This window comes from Camelus dromedarius, chromosome 23 (genome assembly GCF_036321535.1).
Source record: "Camelus dromedarius isolate mCamDro1 chromosome 23, mCamDro1.pat, whole genome shotgun sequence".
Lineage (NCBI taxonomy): Eukaryota > Metazoa > Chordata > Mammalia > Artiodactyla > Camelidae > Camelus > Camelus dromedarius.
The window spans coordinates 2965953-2989483 of NC_087458.1; the positions used below are offsets into that span (position 1 = coordinate 2965953).

At 40.5% G+C, this 23531-nt stretch overlaps 1 protein-coding gene across 2 annotated transcripts in view; it reads left to right on the top strand.

Moving 5' to 3' along the window:
- The first annotated feature begins 3224 nt into the window (after positions 1 to 3224).
- Positions 3225 to 23531, top strand: part of GPR89A (G protein-coupled receptor 89A) — a 34499-nt gene continuing 14192 nt past the window's right edge. Inside the window, exons 1-7 of one of the 2 annotated variants that reach the window (XM_031436560.2) lie at positions 3225 to 3429; positions 10114 to 10173; positions 11169 to 11272; positions 14635 to 14741; positions 15323 to 15424; positions 21851 to 21971; positions 22607 to 22687. In XM_031436560.2, the coding sequence (XP_031292420.1) occupies positions 3388 to 3429; positions 10114 to 10173; positions 11169 to 11272; positions 14635 to 14741; positions 15323 to 15424; positions 21851 to 21971; positions 22607 to 22687 (617 nt within the window). In that variant the 5' untranslated portion in view covers positions 3225 to 3387. The remainder of the gene's footprint in view (positions 3430 to 10113; positions 10174 to 11168; positions 11273 to 14634; positions 14742 to 15322; positions 15425 to 21850; positions 21972 to 22606; positions 22688 to 23531) is intronic. The other variant, XM_031436559.2, reaches the window with a different exon arrangement.

Genomic DNA, 23531 nt, shown 5'->3' on the forward strand with positions numbered 1-23531 from the left:
ACTCACAATTAGTTTCTGCTTACCTAGATTTCTGGAAGATGCTTAGTTCTTCTTTTTTCAGATCCTGGTTCATCAGCCTTCCTTTAAGTCACTAAACTACCCCCAAAGTTCCTTTTTTAAAAAATTTAACATAGCCAAAATTTTCTCTATTGCATACAAGCCCCTGACTGGTAGGTACAACACCTTTCTAGCCTCACCTCCCACATCTGTCCCTACACGCACGTGGCCCAGGCTTACTGAAACATTGGCTGGTCCCCAACATGGGCAGGCCTGGCACTGAGTGATGAATGAATTCCATGTTATTTCAGGACTCTGCCCTTCCTGCCTTTTTTCCTACAGTCAGCTCCTTCTCGTTCTCCAAGATTCAGCTCAGTTGCCTCCTTCTTTATAAAATTTCACAAATTCCCCGAGACAAAGGCAGTTGCTCCCTCCTTTGTGATCCCTCAGTATTTGTGAGCACTACTATTATAGCACTTATCAAGAGTGATTTCAAGAAGAGAATTCATACTATATACCTCCGAATATTCACTACTTCGTCACACAGTGCCTGGAACAGAGTAATGTCTGATGAATGAATGAATCAATGAATGAATGAATATTACTGAGACATCTCCCAGGGCAGGAGGGAGATAACTGGCTCAGCATTCCCCAGCACTGGAGCAGCCAACACTACATGGGAATATATCTGAGGAAGAGATTCCCTGAAGGTCCCAGGAATTCCGGGCTGAAGGCAGGCAGCTTGCTTTATCAGAAATAAAGGAAGGAGGAGGAATTTTTGTATGAATTGCTGGATGTCATTTCCCAGAGCAACTCTGGAAACCATATATTGAAGATGGTGATCAGAGTCTTTGAATGATTGTGGACTAGAGGACCACCCACACTAGAGGTGCGCCTGTAACAATATCCTAAAGTACGTGGCTTTAGCTTAACAACTGAACAGTGAGTAGTGAAGAATGAAAATCAAAGGTTACAAGGATAGAGCCTTAGGCTCTGCCACGCAAATATTTAGTAAAAATGTTACCTGTGATGATTTGTGTATTAGTTACCTATTGCTCTGTAACAGAGCACACCAAACCTTAGTGACCTAAAACAACAATAAGCATGTATTATCTCTCATAGTTTCTGTGGGTCAGGAGTTCTGGAGCAGCTTGGGGTCTCTCATGAGGTTGCAGTCAGATATTGGCAGGGCCTGCAGTTCTCTGAGGCTTGGCTGGGGCGTTAGGATCCAGTTAGCTGAGACTCTAACTCAGTGTGTATAGGTCAATGCCTACATGGGAGCATCTGCATGGCCATCCACCTGTTTTCCTGATAGGTGTAGCCAGGGATGCAAAGGTCTCTGGTCTAAGACTCTCCCTTAGTAGGGCTGCCTCCACTGCTCCCTGGCGTTCTGGATCGGGGATTGGACATCTGACAGGTAGTTTTGGCTGCTTAATGTGGGCAGAGTTCAAGTCTAAGAAAGAGAGACATCTTCCCTCGTGTATACTAAGTCTATGAGTCTCAGTTACTCAGATTGCAGTCGTCTAAGCACCAGGTCCTAGACGCAGGTCCATTCAACGTTGTGCTTCCAGGTTTTTAATGCAGACTTGAATGCAGACAACACTGGGTGATTGCCCTCAGCTGGAGTCAGCTTCAGGCCGGTGAGACTGCAGGAGGTACAAGGACGAGCTAGAGCCCTGGTAGGAGAGGATGAGCCCCACAACGGTGCATTAAACCTCCAGGAAATGAGTATTGAATGGATGAAGTAGTGATTTAGTCTACATTGGAGCCACTGCAACATGGGTGGGGGGCAGGGGTGACATTTTCCTAAAATAACTCATTTTCAGACTCTTAAAGAATTGTTCCTTGTTTTGAATTAAATTTACTTTCATGTAACTTCCAGTCCTTTGTCCTACTGTTACTGAACAAAACTTGAGTCTGCTTTCCCACGCGCAGCAAAGCCAATCAACTGACACCAGGTTGATTGGAGACAGGAGTCTAGGCAGTTGGTCCTTAAAAGGCCTAAACTCCCCAAAGGCTTTCAGGGAAAGGTTGTAAAAGATGGGGGGAGTGGGTTGTGGGGTGTGTGATCAGCTTGTGGATATTCTTCTGATTGGTTGGTGGTGAGGTAAGGGGTGTGATCAGCTTGTGGATATTCTTCTGATTGGTTGGTGGTGAGGTAATCAGGAGTCAACATCATCAACCTTCTCATCCGGGGTCTACCTGCTTGTGGGCAGCATACAGTTAACTTCTTCCACTTAGTGGGGGTTTCAGTATCTGCAAAACAGCTTAAAGGATATGGATCTGAATATTATATATAGCCCTTAAGGAGGAACTAAAGGTCCTTGACTTTGTTTAATGGCTAAACCATTATTATTTTGTCCTGCTTGATTGTTTTCTCTCTGCATTTTCTCACTTCTCTGATTAAATTTATTCTTTGGAACGCAGGGAAGGCCTAGGAGGCTAAAGTTCTCTACAGACAAGAGGCAGACAGAGGACAGGGGTAGGGGGCGGGGGGCGGGGCAGGAAATCTGTCCAGGGAAGGCCCCATCTATTGGGGCCATATCAGTTTTATCCATTCTTTTACATGAAGACAGCTGTCAATGTTCCTGAGTCTTCTTCAGTTCTTCTGTGCTCATCTGGTGACTCACTTCTGACCGTGCACAATACAACTATTGGCTTCTTAAAAGTGAGGTACCGAGAGTGCAGCACTCTAGGTATGAGCTGATGGGCACCAAGCACAATGAGGTTGTCACTCTCTTGTTACAGGTAGTGTGCGCTTTTTGCTGTTGTTATCACATCACTAATTTATTTGGTTAGCTGTATTTGCTAAAATCTCACCTGCCTTTCCAATCTTCCCTCACCCATAATTATGTAGTTGTTTGTGGAGCCAGGTATACGTTGTAACATTTAGAATACAATGCCTGATTTATGGTCTAACTCATTATAATGATCATTATTATTAACTTCATCTTATTAGCTATGGCCATTGTGAAATAGAATTACCATTTAAAATACGGTGTGAGTTCAGGCCCCACCTCCTTCATCCTTAGAAATGGAAATACTAGCTTACATGACATTGGCTTTTGAATTTTCAAACATGAGCGTACCCCGCCCCTTTCAGCCAGGCCACCTCTAGTTGGGCCCCGCCTCCGGAACGCCCTCTCCCTGGCCCCACCCCCGGCCTTCTGCTCTCAGGCGCCCCGCCCACTCCTAGCCCGAGGCGGGAAGCGGGGGATGTAGCTGCTGATTGGCTGGCCGGCGCGCAGCTTGATGGCGTCGGGCTGCGAAGCCGCGGTGCCGGCGGCGGCCCCCGGGCGAAGGCGGCCTGTGTGAAGGGCCCGGCGGCCCGAGCGCGCTGTGGCCTCGGGGAGTGGCAAGTGGAGGCACGGGGCCTCCCTACGCTTCGCCATGAGTTTCCTGATCGACTCCAGCATCATGATTACCTCCCAGGTGAGCCACCGCGTCCCACCCCGGGACTCCTCAGCCTCCCGTTCCCGAGCCGTCTTCTCCGGGCCTCAGCGATGCGGGCTGGCCCGGGGCCTCGCTTTGCTCGCCCGCGGCCTGTGCCCGCCTCACCGGGCCTAGACCTCGGCGAGGGTGTGGGGTTCGCTGCGTCCGGTCCCCTCCGCCCTCGCTGTCAGGAGGCGTCCTGCGGCCGTCGGCGCCCCCGCGCCCTAGCTCTCCCGGCCGCGTCTGGCAGCCGAGGTCAGGTGGCCTCCGCGCTCCGAGTGCGCGGCGAGGAGGGAGCGGTCCCCAGAGCGCCCTGGGGCGCTGCTCTGGCCCCTGTCCCGCGGACTAAGGAACAGTGGTTCCGGGCGCCGAGGGCGCGACTCGCCAATCCGGGCTGGCCCCTGGGGACACGTGAGGGCTTTGCCGGGTAGTTGTCAAATCCTGAATCCGGGTGCGGAGGAATTTGGCGTCGTCACTTCAGAGATCCTCAAACTCTCAGGTTTCGTTTGTACAGTCACACCTCCATCCTTTATCCTCTGTTTGCTGCCCAGGCCCTTCGTATCTTTTTCTGACCCTCTTACCTTCCAGATTGACCAACTTCATTCATTGGTACAGTCAACAAACTTATATCGAACATTCATATAAAGTTCTGAGGATAAAAACATAAGTAAGACACTGACTGTCCCTGCTGTATAGAAGCTTCCTCTAGTGAAGCTCTTGCTTTTACCATGTCATTCGTCGAGTTACTCTATTTTCTTCACAGCATTCTTCATAGCACTGATATCATTTGTGTATTTATTTATGAATTTATTTTTTGAGATAATGGCTTGTTCATAGCTCTGTCGCCCCTTCACGTGCAAGCACTCAGATATTTGTTGGCCAACTGTTAAAATTTGTAGAAGCTCAAACTACCTAAGTACTTATCTTCCCACCCTCCATTTTTCCAGTAATTTATAGAATTTTTTTTAATTGGTCTTTTTTTTTCAAGTGGCACATGACAGAAACAGTTCCTTTGGGGGCTTAAAGTAAACTAAGTCTTTGGGGTTTTTTTATTGTTTTTGTATTGCTTTAACCTAATGCTTCTGTCTTTGGAGTAGAGCATTATCCTTGTTTCTTGAAAAACTTTTATTAAAACATTTTTAGAGTATGAAACAAAGAACATCCAGATACAATAATTTTTTTAAAATTTACCATTCTTTATAAGTTTTCATAATTACTATGTATATTGCCTTCATAGTATTCAAATGTATCGATCTACAAAATGCTGGACATGTAATTCTCTTGCTTTTCTAACTTAGGTCTAAGGCTTCCTGTTGCCCTTTATGACAGTTCGGAGTTATTTTTAATCCTAGTACCAACTCAAGAAAAATGACAATATTCAAGTAGCATTTTTTCACTCAGAATAAAAATAAGAAAATCAGTGAGGAAAATGGATTGCATTGTAACCGCTAAGATTTTTAACATGAATATTATTGATAAGTTGAACGAAGAAAGTGGTTTCTGATTGTGTATGCTATATAGTACTTTAACTTTCACAGATCCATTCACATGCAATATTAAATTTAATTCTTAAACCTGCTCTTTACAAATGAGGAAGACCTAAAGGATCCTTTGGGTGGAATATTCTTGGTTCAGATATGTATGTGGCTACTTCATTATCATTTAGGCATCAGTAAAAATGTCACTTTGGGGAGGCTTTACCTGACTCCCTACCCCCATAGTAGCCCCCATTTCAGCCCCGTCTATCTCATTTCCCTGTTTCAATTTCTTCTTTATATCTATCCTATTGTTTGTGTGTTTATCCCTAAGGTCCAGGTTACTCTCTTTCTTGTTCTCTGCTGTATTCCCCAGCATCTAGATCAGTTTCTGGCACATAGTGGAGGCCCAGTAAATATTTACTTAATAAAAAAACACCTTTCTGGAGAGAAGTGATTACCTTAGAAACACCTCCCTCTCATTTTCCTTTTTTCATACGCACTGAAAGATTTATTTGAAATGAAATCTGAAATCAGAGGTCACATATTGAAGCTGGTCCTCCTCAGGCAACATCTTGGTGTAGAGATCGTTCACCATGCCACAGGATAAAGTTCACACCCTTAATACGGTTTTAGGGGTCTCAAGAGACACCAGCTCTTAACCTCTTCAGCCCTGGCTCTCACCATTTCTCACTTCACTTTATACACTAGCCTTACAATACTTCTTTCAGTTCCTTAACCTAGCGATGCTATCATGCTTCCGGATTCCCGCCAGTCTGTTCTCTTTCTGGACCTTTTCCCCTTACCTCTTCAATTCTGTCTCCAGTCTGAACTAGATGTCTCCGTACATGCTCTTCTAATACCCTTGCCCACTTCCCTTATAACAGCACCATCACAGTGTTTCGTAGTTACTTGTCTAGCTCCTCCATAGATTATAGACTCCTTGAGAGCAGTATCTGTGCTCCCTTGTTCACCGTTCTACCCCTAGGACCTGGCACATATTAGATACTAATAAATATTTGTTAAATGAATAAAAGGGCAAATAAATGATCCAAGAAAGGGATCTTTTCCAGTCATTTCTTTAATAACTATCCTGCCAATGGCCATCTTTTTTTTTTTAATCTGTAGCTAATTTTCAATGTAGGAATCTTTTGTGTGTGTGTGTGTTTGTGTGTAAAAGCAACTGTTATCTAACCCCTGTGTTGAGCCTTCTCTACAGTCAAGACTTATCAGCTCCAAAGTACACTCTTAAGTCCCAAGGTCAAGACTCTGCACAATTTCAAAAATATTCTCTTTTTTGAATAAGAAGCTGTGCACTTTCTGTTTTATTTGAAAAACTGTTTGGAATTTCCTTTTTCTTCTGTGTGCTTTTTAGATCCTCTATAATCTTGCCAGAATTCATATTTATCTTGGACTTAATGGATTCTCCTGGTACTTTTTTTTTTCGTATTAGTTGTGTGAAAGTCTTCTTAAGCTTTTTTGTCAACGTGAAAGTTGCTCACAATGAAATATGGATTCATGGATCCAAGCTTTCTCATACCCTCTTGTTTCTTTACCTACATACGGAAGTCCACACTTGGGTCCCTACTGTGTTTTGTCTACTACTAACTAACTCAGGGGCCTGAAGGCTGCTAGAGAAAATCACACAACTGTGCAGATTGCTGATGCCATGAGCTCATTGAACCTTTTTTTTTTCCTTGACTTTACCACCTGCTTCTTCCCTTCTCCTCATAATTTCTCTGAGTCTTTATCACTCTTTTCAAAGTTTCCTTTTCCATTTTCACCTCTGCCAGTCTTGGCAGATGACCTTGCCTCCTACTATATCAACAAAAGTGAGGCCGAAAGATGTGAGCTCCTTCTACTTCCTACGTCTTAATGTAAACAGTTATCTCTGCCCACAACCATTCTCAGCTCCTTTCTCCCATGTCAGAAAACAAGGTGCCCCTGCTCCTGTTTGAGGCCATCCTTTCCACTTGTGCCATTGATCATGACACAGCTTATTGTGAAGTGGTTAAAAGCACAAGCTTTTGAGTCAGCCCCCCAGACTTCAGCTTGAATCCTGATTGTGACCCTTACTGTAAATGGATTAACTTCTGTAAGCCTCAGCTGTCTCTGTAATGAGGACCAGCAAACCTGCCTTATCAGGTTTTCATGATTAAATGAGATTACAAGGCTAAGTACCTAGCGTCCCTGGAATATACTAAATGGTCAATAAAATGTAGCTGCTACTAATAATAATAAATTAATAGCATTATTGACTCGCCTTCAGTGTTTCATGAGCTCCTTCTCATGTTTATCTCTTTACTGCTTTCCTCGCCTCAGCCTGTTTCTCTCTTTCCTCCACGTTCTTCTTGGGCTACTATCTGATGTTTTCTCTTTCTCATTCTAGGCTCTCCCTTGGGTGCTTTGTGCTGATTGTCTCTACTGCCTTAGTCCCCACGCATCCCCAACCCACAGAGGTCTGGCTCCTGCCCCCAGCTCACTACTCACACTGTTTTCCTGCAGGTCAGCACTCACCTCCAAGTTACCAAGTCTTTTGAATATTTTTCAGTCCTCATTTTATTGCCAGTCTCTTCTTTATTAACACCCCTTTAAACTCTATTCCTTGGTTTCAGGATACCGCACTCTCCTGATGCCTATTATTTCTCTGATCCTTCCTTCTCTGTCTCCTTTTTGGTCTCTTCTTCCCATTCCCACCCTCTGCTGTTTCCTTCTTGGCGTGGTGCTCTCTCCACCCTACAGGCTACTCCTGCGTGATCTCATGTTCTTTGGTGGTTTCAGCTCTTAGCTGTATCTCAGCCCTGCCTTCATAATCTGTCTTCTTTTTTTTAATTTTTCAATTGTTTTATGAAGTATAGTTGCACATATAATCTGTCTTTTGTATCAACCTGGATGGCCCTCCAGCACTTAGCCTGCAGTGATGGAGTGACGTGAACTCATCGTCTTCCTACCTCCCACCCCCATTCCCAAGCCTTTTTTCCTCTGATATTCTTTATACAAAGTGGGTGGCCTCACTCTACATCCTGTATCCCAAATTAGTCATCTTTGATTCCTCCCTGCTGATTTTCCCTCCTAAGTACCCAACTCTGTTGCCCTCTCTCTAGCCAGTGGTATCTTAATTCAGGCCTTTATCACCTCTCACCTGGACTGCTGCAACAGCCTCCTATGTATGCATCTCTCTCTGCAGTGTTGATTCTTTCAAACACATCTTCCACATAGTGCTCTATAGAGAACAACCCTGGCCATGTCTTTTCCCGATTTAAATGACTCCTCATCACCTACAGACTATGATCCAAGCTCTTTACGGTGGCCTTCAGGGCTTTCAGTGATTGGTCCTCTGCTCCTCCTCTCTAGCCTCATTTTTAACCACTTCTTTGAATTTGACCTTCCAGCAGCACCAAACTGTGTGTAGTTCCCAGTGTATACCATACTATTTCTTACCTCTGTGTCTTTGTTCATGCTCTTTGCTGTCTGGAAAGAAAGTCCTGTCTTTCTACCCTCCTACCTGTCTTTTACCTGCCTAATTCTTTTTCATCCTTTAAGAGAGTGTTTTGTTTTGTTTTTAACATTTTTAAATAGTGGTGGAAACCTTTGAGTGTGCGGTGAATACCTTGGATCCTCTTTCTAGAAAAATGCGTATAATCCCCAAATTTGCACCTGATAATCAGGTTTTAACCCTAAATTAAAACCTCCTTCATGTAAGGTATTATCTTCCCCAGAAAAATCTGTCCTAACTTTCTACCAGATTGGTTTGGTCTCCCTCTTCCGTGTCCTTCTGCAGTATCGTGTGCATGTCTCTGTCACTGCATGTCCCATATTATATTGTGATTATTCAGTGTCTTCACTATACTTTGCATCCTTGAGGGTGATAACTGTCTTACTCATATTTGTTTCCCCAGCACCTAGCACAGCACATAGAAATTATTACCAAAAAATTGAGGTTAAATGTTCCTGAAGAATAAACGATCTTTTATGTGGACCATTCATCCACTCAGCAAATGTTTATGGAGAGCCTGCTATGTACCAGGCATTGTGCTGCGTGCTGAGGATACACAGATTCACAAGACAAACATGATCCTGGATCCTTCAGATCCAGAACAGTCTAATATCTAAAAAAAAAAGTATGTATGTAAATTAGACATTAAAAAACTGTGTGGTAAGTGCTTTGATAAGGGAAATACAGGATAGAATAGGATTATATAAAAAGAACAAGTTACTTGTATTTGGAAGGCCAGAGAAAGCCTTGTAGAGGTAGTAATAAGATCTGTAGAATAAGTAGAGAGGGGACTGGAGAGAAGTTCCTGCCAGAGGACCACACCTGCAGGGGTCTTGGTATGAAAGAATGTTGTATCTAAAGAAGAAAGGCAGTTCCATGTGGCTTAAAGTGAGAGTGCGGTGGCTGGAGGGCCACAGGAGGAGGAGGAGGCTCTGCTTTGCCGTGCTCAGGAGTTCACACTTGCTCCTGCAGTCAGTGGGAAGGCATAAAAGAATTTTTTTCTTTGATAAAGTTCCTAGGCAATGTAAGAAGAAAAGAGGAGATGTGTCAGAGTGTGCATATATAGAGGAGGTTCTGTTTACCAGTGAAAAACAAATGAGCTTTAGAACACCCACCGGACAGAGCTGTCCTGTGGCTACTGTCTATGATGCCAGCTCCAACCAAAACTGACAAAGTGGGATCCTGCCATCTCGGCGTTACACTGGGATGGAAACCACTTTATGTGGATTAGAAAAGATGGTGGAAAGGCTGAGAAAGCTCCATGAAGGAAAGCATTAAAAAATTAGTCTTTCCAGGGCTTTCGTTTTTGTTTTTTTTAAATCTTAACTCCTTTCCCTTGAAGTTGTTTTGTTTCTTAAATACTTGCAAACAGGGATCTTCTATAAGAAGCAAGTTTCACTGACTCCTTTCTTATTTGCTAATTTGTCTGGGTCATAAAATGATTATCATAAGATTACAGGAAAAATACATACTTTAATTTTTGTCTAACTTAAAACATGTTCTAAAACAAGGATAATTTCAAAAATTAAAGAGCAATTCAACAATAATTCTCAGTGTTGAAGACTTTAATAAGTAGATCTTATATGGGTGGCTGTCATCTTTCATCTCTGAAATAAGCTGTTTAGTTAGCCAACTTTTTATCATAAAATAGTCTGTATGAGACATTTCTCAAAAGATTGTGCACATTGACCTTCTATCTTCTTTCTCCTCCAGATACTTTTCTTTGGATTTGGGTGGCTTTTTTTCATGCGACAACTGTTTAAGGACTACGAGGTAAGAAATCATTTTAATTACGCTAATGCTATGTGAATATAGATTGTTTTAAATGGGGCGAGAAAAATACCTCCATTAAAGAAAAATCACGTTCACTTCCAAGATGGTAAGTTTTTTCTACAATATAATTCTTAAATTGGAGAATATAATTAAGCTTACTTGATTTTTTTTTTTTTTTTAAGGAAAGTCATGTATAGCCCAGAAGCCAGGAGCAAGAAATACATGCCTTAGTCATATCAGTATATATACCAACAGCAGACGGTTATTCTTTGGGAGAGAATTTAATAATACTGTCTCATAAATATGTTCATTCATTTGGGTATCTGGCCTTCAGTGTTAATTACCAATCTTACATCCTAAGTTAATACCAAAATCCTAAGGCTGGTCTGACCCTGAAGCCTTGAATTCAGAAAACACCAAACTACACTGGACATTAGGAATTAGGATTAATTCCTAATTAATCCTCCTTATTTAGTAATAAGCTCAGTGGTTGTGGACCACTTTGGGGTCATTTCTAGGATGTTCACCATTAAACTTCCCCAGGGAGTTTGAGTTGTTGTCTGAAAGAGCCCAGAATTCTGGAGATTCTGTTCGGCTCAATACTTTAAGGCCTCCTAGGGGAGGTTCCAAAACTGGCCCAAGGCCTGCAATGTTGAAGAAACCCTTTTAGCCCTAACCCGTGTATATAGATGTGTCATTTTTTGTCAGTGTGCAGCAGGAATTCTGAGTGCTGCTTCTGACTCTGTCGCTTCCTCTTCTTGTGCTTTAAATCCTTCATGCACAAGAGGTTGGCGGTGATAGTGACCCGTGATTCAGGAGCAGCACCTACTTTGACCTATTTCTTTAGCTTCCGGCAAGTTACTGTCATGGCCCTGTTTCTAATAACTTGAGAATTTCTTCAAAATAAGTTTTCTGACTTGTAACCAGAAGATCATCAACTCAGTATTTCACACTGGAAAGGAAATGACTTTGAGTCTCTATTTGGCTTTTAACAGGTGCGTCAGTACGTGGTTCAGGTGATCTTCTCTGTAACTTTTGCATTTTCTTGCACCATGTTTGAGCTCATCATCTTTGAAATCTTAGGAGTATTGAATAGCAGGTGAGTAAGAGTACCAATCAGCTCTCCTCTTAAAGAGACCTATCTTACTTTCTTTATGGTGGAAGGGTTTACCAAGATCCTATAGCTGAAAAAAGCCACCATGTTGTTAGTTTAGTCTCAGTAACTGTAATAATCATAGCAAATATGGGTCCCAACCACCTAGTAACTGGTTTGACAAAGATCGTGAGATAGCAGGCGGACAGGTCTGACCATTCGTTCTGAGGTACTAACTGAGACTGAGGCTGGGAGAGCCCAGGTCCCAGGCTTGACTCCTAGAAGTTCTGTTTTTCTCAGGCTACTCTCTAAATCCCGGTAATGACCCTTCACATTGTTCTGCTGATTGAAAAATCTCTATCTGAAAAGATCAGAATTCCTCAGAGCTAGTTAAGGGCTTCTGTGAAAACTGAACTCCAGTCCTAACTAATCTAGTTACTTCTGTTGATTTCACAGGCATGATCCAATCTGATTGAACTTAGAGTGTTCTTTAAAGCAATTTTCAAAGGCAACTCGTGTCCTCCTCCAAATAACAGACCTGCTAGTTTATTGAACAGTCTATCCAAAATATTCCTTGCTTGTTAAACTGCAAACTTGAGTTTTGGGGGCCCAGGGTTTGTGTGTGGAGTACATTAGCTGTTCTACAGACTTTTGCACTTCTTAATCAGTGCGTGAAAAAGTCTTTTAAGAATAAAGTGGCATGTGCTCTGTAGTCCGGACTCAGTGCTGAACTAAGCTGTGTAACTCACGGTAGACGCCTGGCACTTGAGGCTTAGAGAGAGACTATATTCTCAAATTCCTTTTTTGAAAATCAGAGTTGATAATTATGGTCTCTTGAGAGATAAATAAAGAACTTATATGGTAAAACAGGAGTATGTTCTGACTCCTACTTTTAAACGTTCTTTAACAATCCAAACCTTTCTTGGACGAGCTAGATGCAGATCTGTGACTGTTGAGACGGGGCGAGTGTTATTTTACACGCTAGTTATTGGATTTTATTCAAGAGCCCAGAGTAAACCAAAGCATATATTGTCAACTCATGTTTGACAAGGGAGCCAAGAATACTCGATCAAGAAAAGACAGTGTCTTCAATAAACGGTGATGGGGAAATTGGATATTCAAACGGAAAAGAATGAAACTTGACCCCTGTTTTACATTACTCACAAAAAATAACTTGAAATGGATTAAAGACTTAAATGTAAGAACTGGAACCTTGAAACTCCTACAAGAAAACAGCAAAAAACTCCTTGACATGGGTCTTCGTAATGATTTTTTGGAAACCACAGCAAAAGCGCAAACAACAACATTAAAAATAAACAGATGGGACTATGACAAACTAAAAAGCTTCTGCACAGCAAAAAAAAAAAAAAAAAACCCATCAAAAAAAGAGAAAAACAACCTATGTATGGAATGGGAAAAAAATATTTGCAAACCATGTATCTGATACGGGTTAATATTCAAAGCATATAAAGAACTCATACAAACTTAATAGCAAAAAAAACCAAATAATCCAATTTGAAAATGGGCAAAGGACCTGAATAGACACCTCTCCAAAGAAGATTTACAGGTGGCCAACAGGTTCATGAAAAAATGCTCGACATTACTAGTCACTAGGGAAATGCAAGTTAAAACCACAGTGAGATATCACCTCATACCTGTTAGAGTGGCCAACATCAAAAAGACAAGAGAGAACAAATCATGTTGTGGATGTGGAGAAAAGGGAGCCCTTGTGCACTGTTGGTGGGATTGTAAATTGGTACAGTCACTATGGAAAACAGTGTGGAGGCACCTCAGAAATTAAAAATAGAACTACCATGTGATCCAGCAATTCCATTTTAGGGAATATATCCAAAGGAAATGAAACAAGACCTAAGTAAGTTTAAAATCAATAAATACAAAGGAAATCACCAAGAAAGTGAACAGATACCCCACAAATGGGAGAAAATTTTTGTAAATCACCTACCTGATAAGGGACTTCTGTCCAGAATATATAAAGAATTCTTACAACTCAATAATAAAAAGACAACACAAGTTAAAAATGGACAAAGGATCTGACTAGACATTTTTCCAGATAAGATATACGAATGGGCAATAAGCACGTGAAAAGATCTCAGCATCATTAGCTGTTAGGGAAATGCAAATCAAAACCACAGTGTGATACGGCTTGCCACCCACTAGGATGACTGTAATCAAGAAGACAGTGACAAGTGTTGGCGAGGCTCTGGAGAAACTGGAACACTCATGTGCTTTGGTGGAAAAGATAAAATGATGCAGCCACTTTGGAAAACAGTGACAGTTCTCAAAAAAATTAAATATAGAGTTATCATATGACCTAACAATTCCATTCCTAGGAGAAATGAAGGCCTATGTCCACACAAAAACTTGTACACAAATGTTTATAGCATTGCTATTTATAATAGCTAAAAAGTGGAAGAACCCAAATGTCCATCAACTAGTGAATGGGTAAACAAAATGTGGTATATCCATACAATGATATGAATATTAGTCAGCCATAAAAAGGGATGAAGTATTGATAGATGCCATACGGGGATGAACCTTGGAAACATAATGCTAACTGAAAGAAGCCAGTCACAAAAGATCAAAATTACATGGTTCCATGAATATGAAATGAACAGAGTATTCAAGACCATAGAGACAAGTCTATTGTGGTTTCCTAGGGCTGGGGAGGTTGAAAGGAAAGGGAGTAGCTACTGATGGGTACTAGTTTCATTATGGAGTGATGAAAATGTCCTAGAATAGATTGTGATGACTGCATAACTCTGTGAATATACTAAAAACCATTAAATTGCACACTTTAAATGGATGAATTATATCTCAATAAATTGTTATAAAAAGAAAAAGTCCTAAAACTATTTTCATCAATAAATGAAATATATTTTATAAGCAGTAGTAAAATAGTCATGCAAATCTGATGTTTATATTGAGGATGCAGACATATTGGTGAGTCTTTATAACACATGTTGTTATTAACATTTATTTTCTTATAACTCTTATATTGAAATAAGACTCCCCCCCCAAAAAAAAAGACTCCCAGTGGTAAGTGAATTCTACTAGTAATAGTATATATTGAAATATATTATTATACTCTGCCTATGAATATAATTAGAGTATTGACATTCTCCATTTAATAGGTGAAATTCTTAGAAGGTTAAGATGGCCATACATACCTTTCAGAACTCTATAAATATAAGCTCTATAAATGAGCAGATAGTAACAGCCTAGTTGAATGATTAGCGGGGATATACTCAGCATTGAGTTTGAAGAGCAAGAGATCCTTTGAAAGACTAAAGAGTGTGGGAGTCACTGCCCTCTCCCCTCCTAGTGATGTTCTTCGACGTTTATTTCAGCTCCCGTTACTTTCACTGGAAAATGAACCTGTGTGTAATTCTGTTGATCCTGGTTTTCATGGTGCCTTTTTACATTGGCTATTTTATTGTGAGCAACATCCGACTATGTGAGTATCTTGCCCTCTGGTGTCGGCACATGGATTAAGATGAGTATTCTTGGGGGTTGAGGCTGTGGAGAGCTTCATTTCTGCATTACTTTCAGTAACTACCTTTGGGGGCACCTCACACACAGTATCTTTAAAAGGTTGGCACAAAATAAATGTGTGAATGATTAGGTCATTTATCCTCCTGCCACAGCTTTAGTTCTGTCTCTGCTATAATGTCTCTTCTTTCATTTTTCCAACCCAGGGTACTGTTTGTACTTTTTGATTTGTACTGAGGATTGTTATTGATACCTTATCAGAAAGTGACCTTTTTTTTTAACCCCATTAACTGTCATTTTAAAAGACTTCTTGCATTCTTTAAAAAAAAAAAGCCTCCCCTAACTCGCAACCCACATCTTAAATTTCAGCCAGATTTCTCTTATGATGGTAAGAGGTTAAGAAAGCAATTTCTAAATATTATATTGTTCCATCACTCACTCACCAAGTGAGTAGGCCAGCCAGGTACTAATTAGCATGGTCCCCTATGTTTAAGTAGAGAAAGCTTTTTAGCATAAATCTGTTTCATCTTGTCTCCTCTTTCTTAGTGCATAAACAGCGACTGCTTTTTTCCTGTCTCTTATGGTTGACCTTCATGTATTTCTTCTGGAAGCTAGGAGATCCATTTCCCATTCTCAGCCCAAAACATGGTGAGTGTATATGTGGTGGGGAAGGGGAAAGGGTTATTTATAGTTTTCTGATTTTGAAAAAAATCAATTTTTTCAACTACTGATTGTGGGAAATATAGCAAGTTATTTCTCTAAAAAAATGTCTGTTTTTGAACTGAATTTTTGTTTCATACTAGGAGGTATCAAATGCTGGTTTTCGAACAGATTTCCATCATTTTAGAGCAGAAGTTTTGACTTTAGTGAATAAACTTTAAGGGGAGGTGGGGTAGAGAAAGATATCCTTAACTTCAACCTCCTGATATATGCAGAATTATGGGAATATATTTGTATGTGTTTTTGTGTGTGTTTTTTTAAGTTGAAGTATAGTTGATTTACAATGTTGTGTTGGTCTCCGGTGTACAGCAGAGTGATTCAGTTCTACGTGTGTATGTGTGTGTATATTCTTTTTCAGATTATTTTCTATTATAGGTTATTACAAGATACTGAATATAGTTCCCTGTGCTGTACAGTAGGTCCTTGTTGTTTATCTGTTTTTTAATATAGTTGTGTGTGTATGTTAATTCCAAACTCCTAATTTGTTTGTGTATTCGGAGGTGAGGTATCCATAAGCTTTTATTCCCAAAGAGGTACGTGACCCAGAAGGTAAATGGCCACTGTTCAAGTGACAGTAAAGATCGTCTTTAGGGAGTGTATACATTTGACAAAGAGCAATGACATAAAACACTCATAATTAGTAGATGAAAAGCTTTTTAGGAGTCAGTGCCTTTCTCCTCACACAAAAAATTTCGTTTTAAATACAAGAACAGGTCATGGACAGAGCCCGAATTTCTGCGCTTAAAACAATGAACAAAAATCTCTCAGCTAGCAGGTTCTTCTAGAACTATTCCAGAAATAGGTAGGTGGGTGGGTGGGTAGGTAGGTAGATAGATAGATAGATAGATAGATAGATAGATTGATTGATTGATTAGAGAGCCCACCTGTAATAAATATACTGGAACTTTCATACTGGAGCTTTTAAAAAAAATATATACACGTCTTTTCATTTCACTATCCTGCTGTGTCTATCAAGATTCTTATAGCGGAAAACAGAATCTAACTAGTTTAAAGCAGAAAGTGATTTATTATAGTGTATCAGGGAGTTTTTTGAATTTCTAGGCGAGCAGGACATCCAACGTAAATGCTGCATAGGAAAGAGAAACACCCAACCACACCACAATACTAAATTAGGGGAAAAATCCATGAAAGTTGTCACCTGCCACTCAGGGCCTGTGATCGGGGACCTGACATCAGACCCTCTGCCCCATCTGCTCCAGCTCCCAAGTGCTGTCAACACTTCCACATTATTCACTTATGTACTTGAGGTCTGACATAGGCATGTGAATTTTGATGCAACCTAGGTAACATTCAAACCTTAGTTTCAAGGAAATCTGGGAAAGAGCTCTGGCTTTCCAGGTTCTGTAGTGAAAGGGCATTGGAATAAACGTTGAATGAACCAGTGTCATGAATCTGCCATACCTCCCGTGCGTCCTTCTGAGTCTGCCCACTGCCTGGAGCGGGGATTTGGGGAGAGAGGTTATGAGAGCCTCCTGCAGGAGGATCAGAGGAAGTGTGCAGTTTTTAACAGCGTATGCAACATCCTAAATAGCTGTGTATTTAAAAAACAAAAATAGCTATTTTGAAATTTCAAATAACATTAAAGAAGTTCCCAAAAGTTAAGAAACACGAGCCTACCAAAAACATTCAAACTCTTAACGTGGCATATAAAACCTTCCAAGGCCTGACGGCTGCTCTCTCTGTCAGTCCTCCAGCCCTACCAAATTACTTACAGTGTCTAGAACTGTTCCGTTAGTCTGGACAATCCTTCACCTCTTGTCTGCCTGGAAAATGCCTGTTTAGTTTCCCAATAGTCAGCTCTTGTCAGTTCCTGGAAGAAGACTTCCCTGGCCATCGTTAGGAGATGTTAATTGCTCCAACCTCAGTGCCCTTATATCACCTTTAAAACTTAACGATTACTTGTTTCCTTTTCTGACTTTCTCGTTAACCTGTGAGCTCCCTAAGGTCAGAAATTACATCTTATTTATCTTTGTTTCCCCAGTGCCTAGTGTGGAACCCAGCACATAGTAAGTGTTTAAAACATGCTTATTGAATTAGTGAATGAAAAAATTTTTTGAGTCTCTCCAAGGTGGTAGTTGAGCTCAAGAACATAATACTCTAGATGGGAATTTAGGATCTGCTGATATGGTCGGCATTCCCATGCCAGTGTGTGGAAGGATTTGGAGCAGAGAGGCCCTGATAATGTAACTCTTACATACACCACTTCAAGTAGACCCCCAGACAGATTTGTTTGTGATATTAGAAACGAGGGACGACCGTTACGAAAGGACCTCAGGGCTGCTTGCGGTGACGATACAGCTCACAGGCGGCCCAGCAGTGTGACGCTGGTGCCTTTCTCTTTTTGTGAGCAGTCAGCTCACATGACCAGTGCAGCCAGACCATGCCCCAGGGGAGATGAGAATCATCACATTATTGTCCCTCCATTCATCCCTTTTAAAAATCCTATGGAAATATCCTGAAGAATACACTGAGTGGAAGAGCTAGGGAGATAGTTTCAGATTTAGTCCTTCCTTTGTGCTCCAGTAAATAAGCATTTTGGTTTTGTTTCTGAATGTTCAAGTATCTAATTAATTTGATCCTCTAGGGAAGTAAGTGGGAGGGCAAGGTTAGGCCCTGCCTGAGCAGTAGCCGGGCTTATGCTGCCTTTTCAGAGCTTTTCCAGGACAGTTCCAACAACCAGTACAACTTCTGCCAGAAACCTCTAAGCCCTAATCCCTACCTGCAATGGGGAAAAAAATGTCTGTAAAAGTACCCTTTGTGCAGTGCTTGAACCTAGGATGGGCAGAAGGCATTCCGTGGTGGGAAAGAGTGAGAGAGGCTGGGAAAGCGTATGAAGCTGCAGGGAGTCTGTGTGAGCCAGTGGCAACGGTGAGATGTCTTCTGCAAGCCGCCTCGTCCACCTGACTTTCCATTTATGAGCTGGAAAACAGGAATTCTAACGATTGACCTTTCTTCACAAAAATGCTGACATTAAGCAGATAGTGTCTACAGAATACTTTAAACCAAAAAAAGATATTTAATAAAGGGACACCACCTTAAAGAGAATAAAAGTAGAGGGGACATTTTTCCAGTTTTTTATTTTTGACAACCTGTATTAATCCCTTGGATTTTTTTTTTTTTTTTTTAGTATTATTGGGTGATAATTATATAGCCACAGTCAACAAACATTTGTTGAATACCTTCCATGTGCCAGGCAGTAAGGAAAGCAAAGATCAATAAGACATGATTTTTTCATATAAAGGATGCAAATTCAAGGGGTATGTGGAAAGTAGCATCAGCAGAATTTGGATAAGGACTTACTCATTCATTGAACATGCCACAAATATTTACTGAGCACCTAGATCAATATGAAGTACTAGAGATATAGCCATGAACAGAATAAACTTGGTTTCTGCCCTCCTGAAACTTAAAATCTAGAAGAGGGACTGAACAGTAAAGAGGTAAATAGATAAACAAATAATTGCCAACTGTGGTCATTGTCATTAAGGAGCAAACAGGTTGCCGTGATAGAGAATAATGCGGATAAGGGTATCACGTTAAATGCAAGCGATTAGAGTCATCCTTTCTGAGGAAGTGGTATTTCAAGCTGAGATTTAAAGGGCAAGACCAAAGGCAGACCCAGTAAGAAGGCACAAGAGACATAAACTCATGAGGTTTAAAAAAAAAAAAAAAAGACTGATATATTCAAGGGGAAATAAGAGACAGAATAGAGGCTAATAGTATAGATTTTTTAATTTGGCTAAATATTTGATGGTGTCATTTTCTAAGGTAATACAGAAGAAGGACCGTAATTTGAGCTAGGATTATGTTGAACTTGAGTTGCATATGCACATCCAAGTGATACTCAGTAGGCAATTGGATACACAAATCAGGAACTTAGGCAAAAGGTATGGATTTATCTGTCTTCTTGGAGATAAGTCCAGGAATCTAAAAAATTGGACATCATCAGCTAAATGCCATTGGATGAAACTGGGGAAATAGGCAAAAATCACCCAAGGAAAATGTATAGACTGAAGTGAAAGAGGGAATCCTGGCCCATGCAAAGCAAAAAAAGACCAAGAAAAAGCAAGTAGAGAAGGAAAAGGGAAAACTGAAGGAAATGGTGGTATAAAAGGCCAAAAAGGAAAATAATTTTAAATAGGAATGATTCAGTGTCATTAAAGATTGACTAAAACCAGAATTGGAAAATGTTGCTGACTTTTGCAACAAGAAGAAAATTCATGACCATATTATCATAATGCCTAACAGCCCAGGCTCTGGAGCTAGACTGTTTGGGTTTGAATCTTGACTCTGCCGCTCATTAGCTGTGTGGCCTTAACTAAGATACTTAACCTCTCTGTGCCTCCATTTCCTCATCTGTAGAACGAAATATTCAGTAATATCTACTTCATAGGGTTATTATGAGGATTAAATGAATTAATACGAGTAGAATATTTAAAACATTATCTGGTACATAACAGGTGCTTGGTAAATGTTACCTATTGCACTGCCATTATGATTATTAGTGAAAGCACTGCCTTTCAGCGTAGAGGAATGGGAATGAATGAAATAAAGATGAATTGCAGCCAGTTGAGGAATAAATGGAGGTGAAAGAAGCTTGACTTTTAAGGGGTAAATATAGAGGATTGGTAACTAGAGATGAACTCAAGATGAAGGACAGACTTTTTATCTCAGGAATGAGACTTGAAACGGAAAGGAAAGAACCAGCAAAGAAGGAAAGATTGACGATATGAGAGAGAGAGGACAGGCAGCGGAACAAGATTTTGGAGCGAGTGGAAGGGGAATTAGATCAAAAGTCTTCAGCTCTGGGTGCTGTCTTGTTCTGAGGGAGGCAAGTTGGGAGGATGGCTGCGGACATAAATATTTTCAGTAGAGTGAAGGTAGTTTATGTCTAGTAACTTCTTTCTTATGTAATAGGGGCATTAGCTAAAAAAAAAAAAAAGATTGGAAAAATGGATTAAAGAGTATCTGCTGAGGGGAAGAGGGAGAGATGACTGACCACGAGCAAAGACAGGATTCCTTAGCAGTGCTGTGAGCTCTGTGAAGTCTGGAGGCCGTAAGCCTGTAATGGCGCCAATGTCAGTGTGCTTCTAGCAGTGGAGGCAGCTCAGACACAGGCACAGGGAAGGCGGAGTGTTAGACTGACCCCGGGTTGGGAGTCTGCAGGGTCTCGGTGCTGCAGGAGGAGAGTAGGGGACTGAGAGTCCCGGCGAGAGAAGTTAAAGCGAAAAAGCTTTGAGTCCAAGCTCTGTGAAGAAGGAAATGGAAGGTGGGGAGGGGCCAGGAAGCGAAAGACCAGAGACCAGAGGCCGCAGTGAGCTCGCAAGTGGTGGAGTGGAAATAAAGAAGCAAGAGGACTTGAATATTGGAAGTTCAGATTCAAAGCTAACCGAAGTCCTGCATGGCAGCTCTGGTATTAGGCCATGGGAGTGAATGGCTGAGGTGGGTTCTAACCCAGAGCTAAGAATTGAAAACAGAGTTAAACTGGGTTTTCCTGTGCTACCAAACCTCCTGCATTATCCTTAGCATTGCTTTCTCTCACTTACCCCAAATACATGAACAACAGCATTCATTTTAACTACTGAGTTGATTTTTAGCATTCTCAAATATAGGAAACAGTTGATAACTGGAATACATCTGAGTATTTACCTTTGAGTTGCTCATTCATCTATAAATTCAGCTCATTTATTAGATGCATTATGTGGTTATTGGTGGAAAAAATGAATAAGACATAGCTAAAGAGTTTATGACCTGAGGGGAAAGTGTGTAGATTGAAGGTAACTACAGTGAAAAGTGTTACTTGCTATTGATACTTTTCAAGAAGATTTACTTTCTTAATTTTTTTTGCAAAGCTTTTTGCTGAAAGTACTATGCTTTGTTAGCTTTCACACTACCCTGAGTGAACAGTCAATAAGTTTATTTAGCAGGGGAGGGTATAGCTCAGTGGTAGAGCGCGTGCCTAGCATGCACAAGTTCCTGGGTTCAATTCCCAGTACTTCCATTAAAGATAAATAAATAAATAAAAACCTAATTACCTCTTTCCCCACCCAAAATTTTTTTTAATTTTTAAAAAGTTTATTTATAAGTGTTGTTGCTATTTTAATATTACTATCACCAAATAATAGAGATGATTCTGGAAGCATATGGAATAAGAAGAAAATCAACAGACTTTTATGTATTTTTATATAAAATCTACATATTAATAATTAAAACTTAGCTTATGTAAGTTATTAAATGTAATGGTTGCCATTTGCAGTGACAAGTCCTTTTGCAGTGCAAATGAAAGCCGTTTTATCTATATCTCCTGGCCTTAATGTGTTTTGATATTTTTAGGGATCTTGTCCATAGAACAGCTCATCAGCCGGGTAGGTGTGATTGGGGTGACTCTCATGGCTCTTCTTTCTGGATTTGGTGCTGTGAACTGCCCATACACTTACATGTCCTACTTCCTCAGGTAATGAGAACTTTGTCTCTTTTCTTTTTTTCCCATTACTTCTTGAAAACATATGTCACATCTTGCCACCGTCATTAATGTTTAAGTGTTAGATCTATGACACTGCCTTTTTATTCTCTGTCCTTATGGGCATTGACCTAGGAGTCTTTCTAAATAAGTTTTATCACTTACATCGCTTGCACTTATTATTTGTCTATCTGTTTTTTAAATGACCATTTCAGTCTGACCTTCTCCACTCGCTCCTTACCCCTATTTTTTTAAGGCACGTTTCTAGTGGACAGCAATGTCAACTAATCCCAACTTCAGCCAATCAGTCCTCCCAAAAGGAGAACAGTAGATGACCATGTGAAGTTAAACGTGTGTGTGTGCATGTATCCTAAATGTCGCTGGATCAAAGCTAAGAAAGTCTATGAGAGAGCTAGTTACCTTCCACTTCCCTGAGGCCCCAGAAGTATTCGCTATAAAAAATGACAACAAAAGCATTTTTGCTTATTATAGTCATTTTAATATTCTCCAGAAAGATACAGACCCTTGAACTACCAGGTAGCGGTTGAGATTTATGTGTTTCTCCAGCTGCCTTGTGTTATGCCCAAGATAGAACCCCAAACGTTGCTAACAGTTTGTGCTTATTATAGGAATGTGACTGACACAGATATCTTAGCCCTGGAACGGCGACTGCTCCAGACCATGGACATGATCATAAGCAAAAAGAAAAGGTAAGATATCAACACATTAAAAAACTTGTGATGTTAGAAGTTCTCAGCAAGGTGATTTGACTATGAATTGGTGCTAACGGGGAATTTCAGCTCATGCATTTTAAAGTTAGGGTACCATCAAAGACTTGGTGTCTAATCTTGTGTGAAAGAAAATTTTCAAATTTAGCCTTACTTCCTGACTTTGGATAAGTTTTCTTGAGATAAATTATTAGAATAACTTTCATATTTGAAGGTATTCTGCATTGGATGTTTTAAAAGTCTATTGTCCTGCATTTTTACAAACTTATTTATGCCTGGTTTTAATCTTTTCAACTTCCTTTTCTCCAACTACTTTAAAAAATCCTTTAAGTCTTCCAGCTGTTGTTGTTGCTTTTATTATTTAGTAAATACTTTTAAAGTGTATGTCTTCAAAGTGACATTTCTAGAAATCTGTTACCACAGTGGGTAAAAGCATAGGCTCTGGATTCAGACGGTCTGAGTCTCAATCTTTGACCTACAACTCATGGTGTGACTTTACCGCTTTTTGCCTCAGTTTCCTCATCTGTAAAATGGAAATAACAAAACCCAGCAGTTGCATTCCTGGGCATTTATCCCAGAGAAATGAAGACTTAGGCTTCACACAAAAAAATTGCACATTAATGTTTATAGTAGTTTTATGCATAGTAGCCAAAAGTGGAAATAGTCCAGCTATCCTTTAATGGATGAATGGTTACACGAAGTGTGGTATATCCGTTCCACAGAATACCGCTGAGTAAAAAAAAAGTCACGAGCTACTGCAACAACTTGGACGACTCTCCAGAAAATTATGCTGAGTGAAAAAAGCCAATCTGCAAAGGTTACATAC